This window comes from Tyto alba, unplaced genomic scaffold, assembly GCF_018691265.1.
Source record: "Tyto alba isolate M040663 unplaced genomic scaffold, T.alba_DEE_v4.0 Super-Scaffold_13, whole genome shotgun sequence".
NCBI lineage: Eukaryota > Metazoa > Chordata > Aves > Strigiformes > Tytonidae > Tyto > Tyto alba.
The window spans coordinates 11,991,761-12,006,381 of record NW_024881275.1 but is presented as its reverse complement, the minus strand read 5'-3'; the positions used below and the strand labels follow the sequence as shown (position 1 = coordinate 12,006,381).

At 35.8% G+C, this 14,621-nt stretch overlaps 1 protein-coding gene across 1 annotated transcript in view; it reads right to left on the bottom strand.

Annotated features, from left to right (window-relative positions):
• The window catches only part of SHOC1 (shortage in chiasmata 1), a 53,888-nt gene that overhangs the window by 3,606 nt on the left and 35,661 nt on the right, over window positions 1-14,621 (bottom strand). The window contains 10 exon segments of the mRNA XM_033001555.2: window positions 112-259; window positions 854-1,003; window positions 2,353-2,484; window positions 3,456-3,549; window positions 4,524-4,645; window positions 5,635-5,746; window positions 7,502-7,607; window positions 8,134-8,318; window positions 9,520-9,589; window positions 10,991-11,063. Coding sequence (XP_032857446.2) covers window positions 112-259; window positions 854-1,003; window positions 2,353-2,484; window positions 3,456-3,549; window positions 4,524-4,645; window positions 5,635-5,746; window positions 7,502-7,607; window positions 8,134-8,318; window positions 9,520-9,589; window positions 10,991-11,063 — 1,192 coding nt within the window.

Sequence of the window (14,621 nt, the reverse complement as noted above, 5' to 3'; positions counted from 1 at the left end):
TAGAAGACAAATATTCTAAAGCACTCAGATTTTCACTTGGTTTCAAAGGAGATGCATTTTCTTAGTAATTCAAGTTATTGCCTGTTTCTGTGCTGTTTTGTGCCTTACCAAGCATTTCTAAAGACTGGTGACTTTGTTTATAATCTGGATAGAATGTGTTGAAGTTATTCCAGTTTTCTGAGGGTGATGCACCTTTCACTGCTGCTTCTAGTGGAGCAGCAGGATTTAGGCTATATGAAGATGTCACGTCACTAAAATGCTGAAACCAAAAAAAAAAAAAAAAGAAGATACTTGACTATTTATAGTACATGTCTACACTGACAAGTATGAAAAGTTAAGCCAGTTGTGAGGATTCTAAGATGTATAATTTTCTGTTTACTGGAAAGAAAAAAAAGGACTTACCAATACAGGAGAGGCATTTACAGCAGCCAGTGTGCCACCAGTCTTAAATTTATAGAGTAAGTAATAGCCTGTGTCTTGAAACACAGGAAAATCGATACCTTATTATACTTTATAGTCTTTCATTAGTACCAGACCGAAGAAAGTAGTGTCTGCAGTGGATTGGGCATATCATAGAGGAATTAAACTGATGAGGTCTTTTTCTGGTTTTCAGTCAATAAACATGGATTTACACAGACACAGTTATTACAATAACATGCACAAGTTGATATTTTTTGACAAAATCTGCTGAGAATTAGCAGGCTCAACATTTTAGATATGAATGATATGCTAAAGCATATAATTGTTTTTTAAATGATACCAGCAAATGTTCATGTAGCATCAGATTAAAAAAAAAACTGTACTGCAACAGTGCAAAATGATTCATCTAATATACAAATTAATTTTGGACAACCTTTAAAACTTTTTTTGGAACCTCTGGCAGAAGTTCCTGAAGTTGATCAAAGCTTGCAAGAAACAACCTGTCCAGCGAAGATCCCTTCTTTAACATAAACTGGGCAACCAGAGGGTTGATACATGGAAAAGTAAGCAGGCATTTCTCTGTCTGGAAATGGAAAATATTTTGTTAGATTGATATCTGACAACCTTTTTCTTCCTTTTTTCTATTTCTACAGAATGACATCCTTATGATTAGGTCATATGATATTATAGAAACAGAGCTTTCAAACAGTGCACCTTTATATCCCAATGAAAACTTCATTGTTTTGTTTTGTTTTTTTTTTTTTTTTACTGCAGATATAGCAGCATATCATTTTTACAAAAGAGTAAGTTTTGCATAACAGTTTGTTAAAAAGCAAGGACAATCTAAAGATGTTTCTATTTTAAAGGATGAAACTAGTGAATCATGTAAACTTAATTTGAAAATGCATTACCAGATTTACCGTTTATTCTCCATTTTGAAGAGAATTAACTAAATTAAGATAAACTGACAAAGCTGGTTTTGTTTTAGAAAAGTTACATTTGTAAACAGCAATGAGATGGGTGCCAATAGCAGGAGTTGCCAAGGGGAGTCTGAATGTCACACACAGGGCAGCAAGTTGAGAGCTGTAGCATTTTAAGAATGTCAGTTTCCAGTTCCTGACTTTCACAAAGCTCTGCACTCAAGAGATACCAGGATCTAATTCATTCAACAGAAACAAAATATAATCAATGACTCCTCTCAGATTTTTACCAGTATCCTTAATCTCTAAATTGGAAAACATATAATCCAATATCCCACACTTGAAAGGCCATGCCAATACCTTCTTTAAAACACTTCTGAATTTTGCAAAAGCCAAAAAGGATCTCAGCTTTACAAGAGTTAAAAGCTTCCAATAAAATGAACAAACCCTTATGTTTAATTTGAAAACATTAATAAACAAGTTAAAGAACATCGTATATTTGACTGTGATTGGTGGAGTTGTTCCAGCATTTATTGTAAATATCTAATATCAACTACTGCATGAGAAGTTAAATGAAGTTCTACTATCTTGCATTAAAACAAGTCTGTAAGCAACACCACTGATTTCAGTAATGGATCAGCACTGATGAATTTGGCTTCCTGCACAAGTAAGCCGTTGTATGTTTATCTTTTACAAGTTGTATAGTTTTTTAAATTTAGTGTGTAGAACTAAACTTAGTGTCGACAAACTTCTCTACTGGTTAATTGTGAGAGCACAGAGAAAGTCCAAGCTGCACCTAGTTGTGCTGGCAAGGATGATGGAAACATATATATATATATGTGTGTGTGTATATATATATGCATATATATACAAAATATATATGTTGTGTATATATTTATAAAATAATGCTTATTTTAATAATATATTTTAAGAGAACTACAAAACCCCTTGAACTTCATGAGTCTGAGAAACAGGAAGAAAACAGTGTAATTTAATGGAAAGATAAGCAAACCTCAGATGACAAGACAGAAAGCCAGGATTTGTCCAACCACTCATGAGGACTGATATTAGATGCTATCAAAATGTTGTCAGCAATCTGACGAATTATCAGTACTGTTTCTTCAATCCCTGGCATAAGAACTACCTAAAAGTGATACATAATACTTTTGGTTAAAATTTATATTAAGGAATGTCTTAATTTGCTATAGAAGTTAAATGGGAAATCTTAAAGGTGACCCTGAACACAACAGTTGGTAATGTGGAGTAATTAAACCTGATACATGCTTATCATGTGGAGGAACTCCAACCTCTGACCACTAGTCTGGCAACAAATTACACTCCATGTTTATGTAAATCCCATGTATGTGAGATTACTTTATCCTATAGCTTTTTTGTATGTGATCAAGTTTATGGGTATAGTATGAGTTCCTAATAATACAGGTAATTCTGAGATGCCTAATACAGTTTAAGACGACATGTAACACTTTGCAGGTGCAAGTAACTTCGACACAAACTATACTGATGAGTATATGGAATGAAAAAAGCTTTGTTCTCTCTTTAACCTTCACTTAACTAGATAAATTTGAAACAAATTTTAATATGCCAGTAAGTAAAAAATTGTCAAAAAAGATGTTACTTCATGCAAAACAAATGTTACAGACATCAACTTGGTAAGCTGAATTAAACTTTTGCTCCATTTTTAAATGTTGATTATTCTAGATACTGCATTCTCTGATTTATAATGAAAAGTTAATTTTGTCTTGCCACATAAAAAAACCAACAAACTAGCCAACAGCAGAGAAAATTACAATTTCTTTTATTCTACTACATTAGTAACAAAATATTAATCTTCAAATTAAGACATAAACAGGATTAATACATTCTAATAATTTATAAAATTAAGTTACAATCTAATTTCTTGACTCTTAGTCATAAAAACACTTCAGCTGCTATTTGAATCTGATTCAACTTGTATCAGTCAAGACAGTCTTTTCACTGACTTCAGCACCACTGAATTAAGCTCCTCTCTCATTTTAGTAATTCTGAACTATTTTAAGTTTTTGATGTAGAATACAGTGAAGATTAAAACACAAAGGTTGTTACTAAAAAAATTACCTTCACTTCAAAGTCTTCTGACATCTGTGTAAGTTCAATTAGAGTGGCATAAATTAAGACAAGGTTAAGCAGAGTATCTCCCCTGAGACTGTACCTATAAAAGAGTTCAACTGGACCATTACTATTTAATATGCACATGTAATAATTCCAAAATGTTTGTTCCATGTGTTAATAAATCTGTTTCATTTCCTGGAATTCAGAATACCAGTACAGTCTGAACATCGATATCTGTGAGAGGACAACTAGGACACATTGAGTGACTGAGTGCTGAAGTATGCACTGTGAGCAGGAAAACGGAGTCAGCCCACAGCAAAGCAAGCCTGGCCGGGAGCAAAAGGACTGGATCAAGGTCAGTCACCGGCAAAAAATCATGCAGAGACAAAAGGTGATGCATGGAAAATTTACCACTTGCTCATATAAAAAAATGTCATAATAGGTAATAAAGAACTGCATATGAACTGTATCGGCAAAAACTGTGCTTCTATAGCAAAAGAAGAATTACTGATGATGGACTGGAAGAACAATGGAAGAATGTCTCCCTGTTGCAAATGATACACATTGATGCTAAGACAGTAATTCATAAACATGTATTTATAGCGGTTAATTTACTTCAAACAGTTATAAAGAGTAATTCTAGTTGTCTGGAATATCCTTGGCTTTGTGAAATTTCTGGACCTGTTGATTTGAAATACACCTCATGTTAGCATTACCTACCTCAAATCCTGTTATTTTGTAACAACCATATCCTTATCTCCTGTGTAGGACTAAAAAGATCCTAACACATAAAAAACATCTTTGCTAACTTTTTTGGGGGTCTCCAGTGATCATTGTTACTTCTATCATGCCACTGAGTTTTTCAGTAGGGGCATGACAAAACTGTAACTAAGTGAAAAGTCCAAAGCACACCAGAAATACAAGCTTTACAATATTCATATTGTTCTAACAGAAATATCTTCCTACAGAGAAATTCAAAGAACAAAGAGTGTTAGATTGTCCTAATAAGTAACTTCCTTTAGTGATAAGTTTGTTTTAAAAATACCAGGACAACAAAAGAATTTCATAACTTACTCTAAATTCAGCCTTTCTCTCGAATAGAAAACAATCCAACAGCACGTATATTGGAGTGATAATGCCATCAGCTTTGATATTACATTGTCACAGGATTTCTCATAATTTAATTCTTCCATACTCTACCATAGAATTAATATAAAAAGTAAAAACTAAATAAATATGTTACCATGGCTGTCACAAGCTCTTAATATGCATTGCTGTATTATGCAGAACTTAGATCAAACATAAAAACAGCTAAATAATGCAGGTATTAAAGACACATGTGGGAGTCAGGAAAACTAGGTTGTATTCCCAACTTCTATTTTGTTTGACCTTTAAAAAGCCAATTTACTGCTTCATGCTTCTTTTCCCCTCCTGTAAAAAGGAAACACTACTACTAACTTTTTAGGATGTTCTTAAGATTTTTGAGAACTTCTGAAATGCAAAATACTGTTATAAAACTCCGGAGTACTTACTTAACCTATGCAAATCATATTATACCTACACTGAATATATAAAATACAACATCACTGATTTCAGTAGCATTTGTGGTAGCATGTAGGAATATCTATCTGTGTTTTGCTTGCAATACTAATTAATTATTTTCTTGATCTGTCTTTCAGTAGCAGTTCTTCTATCTGTAAAGTCATCTGTCTTGCTGCATACCAGAATTTAAGTAGTATGTTATTGTCTAAACTATTACTTTTTATTAAAAATAGGACAAATTATTCTCTAGACTAATTCAGATAACTATCTGGAATGGGAGGAATTAGCATGCACACTGTTAAAAGAATATTGCCACAGATACATTTACTTGGTTATTACAATATTCCTTTATACAACTCTAATTTCAAGTATGCATCCTTTAACTGTATTTAATACAATCCAATCTCAGGTCAAATGTTACCCTTCTGTGAAGAAATGTAGTTACACACATGAGAACATTTTAAACTAGACTGTCACAGACAAAATTTTTGAGTTAATGAATTTGGAAATGATTTATGTCGTGAAACAATGCATGAATTAAATATGATTATGAGGAAGAAAAGATACGTTAGAAGGCTGCAGATATGGCCTAGAAGTGACCCAATGCATAACAGAATTTGGACATACTAGTTTAGTTTTGTACCTGCAAAAAGATAGCAGTACATTCATCTATTGTCAATACAACATATCGTTCTGTGCTTCCAAAGAGCCTTAAGGAGTAACTACTGCTTCTTTCAACAAAGGTAATGCTGTACCTGAAGAAATAAAATTATTTTATTAAATCTCAGTTAATTCAGATAGTAAGATTTTCTTAAAGGAAATGAGTAACATACAACAGTTTTTTAAATTACACAGTCTTTTCATAACTTGATCTTTCTCAGATGTTTAATTCACTTTAAGACACATTCAAAGAATATACACCAATGTAGCAGTGATTTACTGAAATATTACTGGATTAAATCAATTTTGTTGCTAATCACACTGAATATGACCTTAATACACATCCTCTGAGTTTACAAAAAGATATAAAAAAGAAACTAAGATAGCTCAATCAAGAAAATATACTTAGATATTCCTTTTGAGCTACTAAGTGTGTATTGAATTTCTTTTCTTCCTTTCATAATTGTGCAGCACTGGGAAAGCAAACTGAGTGAAAAGCCTCTGGCTGCCATTGGTGTGACTCTGAATGTTTCTGAGTGAGCAAGAACAGTCAGCAGCACAGCCTCCTGTTACCAGCTCTGTTAGCAAAGACTAATAAATGAACAACACATGCTTAGGGCTTTTGGGCAGCCTTGGCTGACTAAGCGGGGGGAAGCTGAGAAGATACAATCGTCACACTACTTGGCCTCATCCCTAGGAAACACAAGAGACTTAAAACTGAATCTGCTAGCAGTAAGTCTTCTAGAAACTTGTATAGACAGTGTATTCAGACATTAACAAAAAAGTGAACTATAAGCTTTTCTGAAACTATATAGCACTTTGCTTGCCTATTTAGTTACTTCATCAGTGCTAAAGGGAGCTAGTGGGAAAGTACCAAAAAGCATTCCTGACTATCTTGTAGCCAGGCTGAACAGAGAATTTGAATAACTCAGAGTTTAACAGTGCATGTCAAATTAAATGTTCAAAATTTACATGTGCAACATATATATATATATATATTTTTTTTTTTTTCCTATACAGTTCAAAAATGGCTTCACAGCTGACTCAAGGATACAGCAAGGAGCAAAACTGGCACATCTCTTCAGCACCATGGTGAAATTAACAATATGTGTCTCTGGCACTATGATTAAGAGATGCTGTTGCATCTGTCCACTATTTCTTTCTTTCTTTTTTTTTTTTTCTCCCCATAATAAAAGGTACTTTTATCAGGTATTTATTTTTGTGAAAGCAAAATATAGGAAAATGATGTCAAAGAAAATAATACATATGTGCACTGATTCACAAACATGAAAATTTTCATACAGGTTAAGGAGTATTCAAAATTAAGTGAATGTGAGATCCTAATTTTGCAAACAAAATAGTTTTTCTTTTTAAATTAGACTCTCCCAAAAGCTGTGATGCATCAGAAAATGAGATTGGTTTACTTTTTACTGTTTTGTTGGGTTTTTTTGCATAGTTCCAGTAGTTAAAAACAAAAAAATCCAAAAGCAAAAATTAAATACAAAGTTTTCTAAGTACCAAGAAGCACTAAACCAAAAAATGTTTTGGGGTAACATTATGATTTTCAGGGAGAAGTAGACAATTTAAAAAGCTGTTTTGATTAAAATTGCAGCTCATTATTAAAATAAACAAATTAGCCTGTTCCGTTCTGATTGACATCTGTGTGAATCTATAGAATTAAGCTATCAACCACTGCAGAAAAATTATCATCTTTTAAGATGGTAATAATGTAATTGCAGTAATGTACCTGATTGCCATGTAGATGGTTACTACATGATATAGTATGGCAAGATACATGTCTTGGAAAACAGAAAATAATCAATAAGATTAATTAGGTTATTTTCACTCACTTGGATTCTAAAAGCTGTAGCATATCTGGCATATTAAGAAGACCTTCAGTTGTCAGAAATACATATGGAATCTGTACCTCCAGGAGAAAGGAACTGCAGTGATTGCCTGAAACATTTTGTATATGTAAGATAAGTAGTTTCATAAGCCAAAAAACAAAGATACATTTAGGTATTTAATTAGACATCTCTTTTAAAAATGCAGCTTTTATTCAACCTCATTAAAATGCTTCCATTATGTGCTTTTTTTTTTTTTTTTAATTAAACTGTTCTGAATCTCTTTGAAATTAAGCTTTAATTTCTATTCCTTTAGATCTATAGCAATATTCCCTTGGGATGAGGAAGGGTGGATACAGCTTGTAGTAACTGTAAACAACCTGTGAACTTGGCACACGTCTTTTAACAACCAACATTTACTACTACATCCTGGCCAAAACTAAGCTCATACCCTAAAAAAACCCACCTTCCTATCTTGCTGTATAGAAAAAAACAGCTCTGTTTGCTTAGGTTTAGCCTTCATAATTTATTATTCCTTTTCTTCCACAGGCACATAAATCTAGTAGTTTAAGGAACAGAAAATGCTTTCTTTTCATATGACAGTCCAATTGTTTATTACAATTCTGGAGACCACTTACCCATTTGTATTGTTTCCGGGAGGGTGGTTTTAAAAGTCATGTAGGTAACATTCAGATTTTTGCACAGATTTTTCCAGCAAGAGTTTTCAGAATAATCATATTCAATCACTAACGAGAAGTGTGTCCAAGGGAAGTCAGCTCCAATTTGCTGATTATGTACAATAACACAGGAATATCTACTAAGACTTAAAAAACCAACAAAATATTAATAAAAATAACTTCTGGTAGAATTACCCTTGGAACAAAATAAACACTTTTTAAATTTGAAGAACTATAACTGTTTGAAGTCTGTTTACAAAAAAGCATTTACTTTTCCTGAATTTAAAACCGTAAATTCTTTAAAAATTGACTTAAAAATTAAATGCTGTACCCTCTCACCCTCCCAATTATCTACTTGAAGTATTCATATTCTCCTGCAGTGTCCTAGTGCTGTGGTTTGGGCCTGGTCGGCAACCAACCCCCACAGCTGGTCACCCTCCCTTCCCCCTCCCCACCTGGGAATGGGGGAGGGGATTAGAGGGGTGAAGGGAGACTCGCAGGCTGAGATAAGAACAGTTTAATAATGGCAATAAAATGAGAACAATGACGATCATAGGGGGGAAAACAAAAAGAAATACAGAAACAGGCAATGTACAGCGTAATTGCTCCCCACCCGCTGAGCAATCCCCAGCCCGTTCCCGGCCAGCGACCCCGAGATACCAAGATCCCACAATCGCAATCCTGGAAGCGAGAGAGAGAGAGAGAGCCCCTTCCCAACCACCCCTCCTCCATGTAGTGAGCATGTGTTCCATGATATGGAATATTTCACTGGCCAGTTTGGGTCAGGTGCTGTGGCCGTGCTCCCTCCCTGCTCCCTGTGCCCTTGCGCAGGGGCAGGACATCGGGAGTCAGAGAGTCCTTGGAGTCTCGGTAGCAGCTGAAAACATCAGTGTGCTAGCAGCATTTTTCCCATACCAAACCCAAAGCTAAATCCAAAACACAGCACTCATCTAGGCCCTGAAAAGGAATATTCACTCTATTTCAGCCCAAACCAAGACACCTAGTTTGTCATTAATTCTCTTATGGCCTTCCACCCAAACCTTTTTCTAAACATGCAAAACAAACAAGTTTTTCTACACATTTTTCTAAACAAGTTTTCCTTAAGCTGCAAAACTAAATAAAAAGTTAAAACATATGATTGCATGTTTTGTAAAAGTCCCTCCGAGCCTCACAACTAAGCATTTTACTACAGAAAATTCTCCCATCCCAGATTGAGATGTAGATCCATATTCTGAAATTTTTACTCCAGACTGAAAAGTCCCATGGAAATGAACAAAAGTAACAGAAGTTTCACTGATGCCAGTCCTGAGTATAGACTTTGTTGTTGAAAATCAAGAATTTTATTACCTGCTTATGATATCTTTACAACCTAAAAAGGTTCCTTTTTTCTCAGAATTCAAATCCATAACTTTTAAGCCTGTATAAAAAGAATTAAAGCCTTAATCAAACAAATGAACCTCTGCAGTTATGAATCAATGCACAGCAGTAAGCCACAAACGTGGAACAAAACAGGATATTAACATTTTATATATTAACAATGTATTACATTTTCTGTCTTGATGAAATCCTACACAATTTCAGTTTGTATTGCACTGGTGGGTGTAATGATTTTGAAGCTTCAATTTTTGAACCCAAGGAAGAAGTAATGTGAATAAGTTTCCTGTCTCACAAACTCATAATCTGATTACCTTAAAATGTAAAATTAAAGGCTAGTGAAAAAAGGAAGCATCTCTTCCCATTTATCATTTAAATTTCTTTACACTTCAAGTTTTACAAGTATGACTAGAAGATGTAGCTAAAAAGGGATATTTGTATAACACAAACAACTCTTCAAAAGTTTAGATAGTTGGATGGACCTGTGTTTGCAAACAAGTCTTAAGATCTTGAAACAAAATACTTTTCATTAAATATTATTATCAGTAAAAGTACTGTGAACATGCCTCCTCCCTTTCAAAACATTCTAGAAGACAGGCTTTTTTCTTTTAGGAGCACAGGAAATTTAACTTTATTTTTAAAGGCAAAAGAATAATACAATACATGACACTGTTGAGAAGGTTGATGCAAGAAAGAGTTATGAGTTTTAAAAAGCAATATGACATAAATCAGTGGTTTGCTTTAAACATAAATACAGGCTCATATAACACTCTTTCTGAAACATGCCTGTTTCACCAGCTGATTCAGTGATATTGAACAAGCTTTGACAAAAGTTATTCACAAGTAAAATGATGAATTGATGAAAGTGTTGCTTGTATCAGTGGGGGGCTGGGATATTGGAAACAGTATTCTTTTTTTCATTGGGTTTAATAGTTTGCTACATCTTATGCTTACATATTTAGCAAATTAGCAAACAAAGCAGAAACAGATGACTAAGGGAAATCATGATCTGTACCTAACTACTTATTTAAGCTTTTATGCTAGGGAGCTTAGTTAAGACTGCTCTTAATAAGCTTGCAAGGAAGAAAACTTGTGACCACTGATCAGCTAAATGAGAAAATCTGACCAAGACAACAGGTGCAATTATTATTAGGTGATGGGCTGCTCGCATCTCTTAGGTGTTCTTTGATTTGACAGATGAACTATCATTCTTTTGCAAAATAAAACATCATACCAGAACTCTTAATCAAGGGAAAATAAAATTACAAGAAAGAAAATGGCTGATGGAAGAGTTAGGAAACAGAAAAGTGAGAAAGGTATACAGAGAGGTTCCTGATAAGGAGAAAGGGGAGAAATACCTGTGAAAAGCACACAGAGGAATGCAGTGAAACAGAGAATAACAGCCACTTTTCTTTCAAAAATACACATAAAATTAATTATTTACCTTCTACTCTAGACAAAGTGTAAATGAGGGCAGATTTTTCTCTCTCTGAGTCCATCCTCGTTATGATTAGTATCTGGAAGAAGACAAGTAAAAGAAACTCTAGTACTGTAAAAAAAAAGTTCTTTCAGCCTGCATACATATTTTTTTCTCTTTTGCACAGAAAGCACAAGATTGACTAAACAGGTGGCAAAAATGGAAACCTTGGAATTTTCCAAAATGACAATCATAGAATCATAGAGTATCTCAAGTTGGAAGGGACTCATAAGGGTTATCAAGTCCAACTCCCTGCTCCTCACAGAACTACCTAAAACTAAACCATATGACTAAGAGCATCATTCAGACACTCCTTGAACTCCGACAGGCTTGGTGCTGTGGCCACTTCCCTGAGGACTCTGTTCCAGTGACTGACCACCCTCTCAGTGGAGAACCTTTTCCTAATGTCCAGTCTGAACTTCCCCTGACACAGCTTCATTCCCTTTCCTTGTGTCCTGTCACTGGTCACCAGAGAGAGGAGATCAGCACCTCCCCCTCCACTGCCCCCCTTGAGGAAGTTGCAGTCTGAGATGAGGTGAGCCCTCAGCCTTCTCATCTCCAAGCTGAACAAACCAAGTGACCTCAGTAGCTCCTCCTAAGTAGTCTTGTCCTTCAGGCATTTCACCATCTTGATTGCTCTCCTCTGGACACACTCTAATAGTCTGATTTCCTTCTTATATTGAGGTGCCCAAAACTGCACACAGGACTTGCAGTGGGGGCCACCCCAGTGCAGTGTAGAGCGGGACAATCACCTCCCTCGACCGGCTAGCTGTGCTGTGCTTGGAAACTGAAGGGCATGGTTGGCCGTTTTGGCTGCCAGGGCACACTGTTGACTCATATTCAACCTGCTATCAACCCAGACCCCCCAATGTCTTTCCATGGGGCTGCTCTCCAGCCTCTCATCCTCCAATTTGTATGTATAATCACAATTACCCTGTCCCAGGTGGAGAATCTGGCACTTGCTCTTGTTAAATTTCATGTGGTTGGTGACTATCAGATCTCTGTAAAGTCTCTTTACCCTCAAGGGACTCCACAGCTTCTCCTAATTTAGTATCATTGGCAAACTTAATGTACATTTGTCCCCAGCATCCAGATCATTTATAAAAACAATAAAGAGCACTGGTTCTAAAATTGTAAGCGCTGAGGAACCCCACTGGTTACTGGCCACCAGCCTGATTTGAGCCTGACCTGTCAGTCGGTTCCTCACCCAACATATTATGGACTTGTCTAGCTGCATGCTGGACATTTTAGCAAGAAAGACACTCTGAGAGACAGTATCAAAAGCTTTGCTAAAATTCAAACCCACCACATCTGCTGCCTTGATCAACCAGATGGGTGACTTTGTCATGAAAGGAAATTAATTTGGTTAAGCAGGACTTTCCCCTTGTGAACCCCGGCTGGCTATGACCAATGACTCTCAGGTGTTTTTCATTAAGTCCCAGAATAACCTTCTCAGTAATTTTACCAAGCATTGAAGTGAGACTGATAGGCCTGTAATTATCAGGGTCTTCCTTCTTGCCCATCTTGAAAATTGGGACGTTTGTCAGCTCCCATCAACTGGACCTCTCCAGACTCCCAAAACTGTTGAAAAAGTATGAAGAGAGGCCCTGTGATGACATCAGCCAGCACTTTCAGTACTCTGGAATGAAAGCCATCGGGCCCATAGATTTATGTGCATTCAGGTGGAGCAGCAAGTCTCAGACCTAAGTTCAGGGTCAGCTGGGAGTTTATCATCTGCCCAGTCATGGTCTTTCAACAGAGGGCTACAGGGGTCCCAGGGCCCAACATCAGTGTTGAAGACAGCAGCAAAGGCGGCATTAAATGTCTCCGCTCTGTCTACGTCCCTAGTTGTGACGTGACCAACCTTGTCAAGTAACAAACCAATGTTATCTCTGATTCTCCTTTTGCTGTTAACATATTTTACAAAGCCATTTTTGTTGTCCTTCAAAGTGCTGGCCAGCTTGAACTCTAACTGAGCTTTGGCAACATTAATTTTCTCCCTTCAGTAGTGAACAACATCTCTGTAGTCCTCCCATGTTGCCTCTCTTTGCTTCCAATGTCTGTACAATTTCCTTTTCCATCTAAGTTTTAAAAGAAGATCCCTGCTCAGCCAAGCTAGCCTTCTGCCCTGCTTGCCTGACTTCCTGCACTTTGGAATTGTCTGATCCTGCGCTCATAAGAGATGGCTCTTAAAAAGTGACCAGCATTTATGGACCCCAATACCTTCAACAGAAGATTTACAGGGGACCTTGCTAACTATCTCCTTCAGCAGCTGGAAGTCTGCTCTCCCCATATTCAAATGTCAAAGTTCTGCTGGTGGTTTTTCTCCTATTACCAACAATTTGAAACTCAGGTGTATGTGTGCCTTATGACAAGAGCTGAAGAAACAGTATTACAGAATACATCAGTATCGTAATTCAGCTTTATGAACAAAGTTCTTGTAGAAGAAATCTTAAATGGGAATATTTGATTCAAAGTAAAAATGTTACTTAAAGATATTATCTAAAGACATTATACCACAGTATTACTGTTGCACTAGACAGATTATTACTGTCACATCAGAGGCATTATTCTTATGCAGGCAAAACTTAAACTGAAGATATCCAAATTCAGACTTCAAGATGGTGATGTACTGCAAGGAGGTACTAGATGTACTGCAGAACTAATTCAAAGGATTTTCCAGACCATAGATGGAGTACACTGAAGTGTTCCTGCCAGAGATCACTTATCTCTGAGACCCATTAAATACTGCTTAAGATGAAAAGATTTAAAAAGATTAGAGTCTATCAAACTGACATAGTTTTAAAAATAATCACTACCAGAGAAGGTGTTTACCTTCTCCACCATTTCAACTAATACAAATCGAACTTACGTTACATAATCAAAATATGTAATAAAGAATATGTACACACATACAGGATTTACACCATACTTTCAGACAGGATGATGTTCTGAACCTTTATGCCATTGGCATAGGCACTTTTCATGTTGTACACAAGATTTTTAAGGAGGCCTATGGCATTGTCTAAGTCTTAAGACTTACAGGTACAAAATAATTCTGTATGTAAATATCAATAGTGTGTAAGATCTTGTCAGAAAAGAACTAGATATCGGCCAGCATGATGAGCTTAAGGTAGATTTCCATTTCCATATGTTAGTGCACAGAACATCCACCCAACTACCCACCGGCTCCTTCCAAAGCAGTTTTGGACAACCACATTTTAAAATGCAGACCTGTTTTTCACACACAATACAACAGCATACTCATTATATGTTGTTGTGAGCTAGATAACATGTTTAGTCATGTTCTCTCTAATCATGAGGGTAAAAGGTAATGAAACAAAAAGTAAAGTTCTTTTCTTTCTATTCCATTAGCAGCTTCTTGCTTACAAAGGAAATGCCATTACAATCCTGTATCATTTTGGCTAGTAAAAGGATAACCAGATTATCATATTTCACATCATATTACCTGATGCTGATGTGATAGAACAGGAAATAGCTTATTCAATACAACTTTTACTTCATATTAAAACTGGAATACTCCTTCTGATTGTTCTGGCTTATTGAAACCTGTCTCTGAATGTTAGGGAACAGTAAA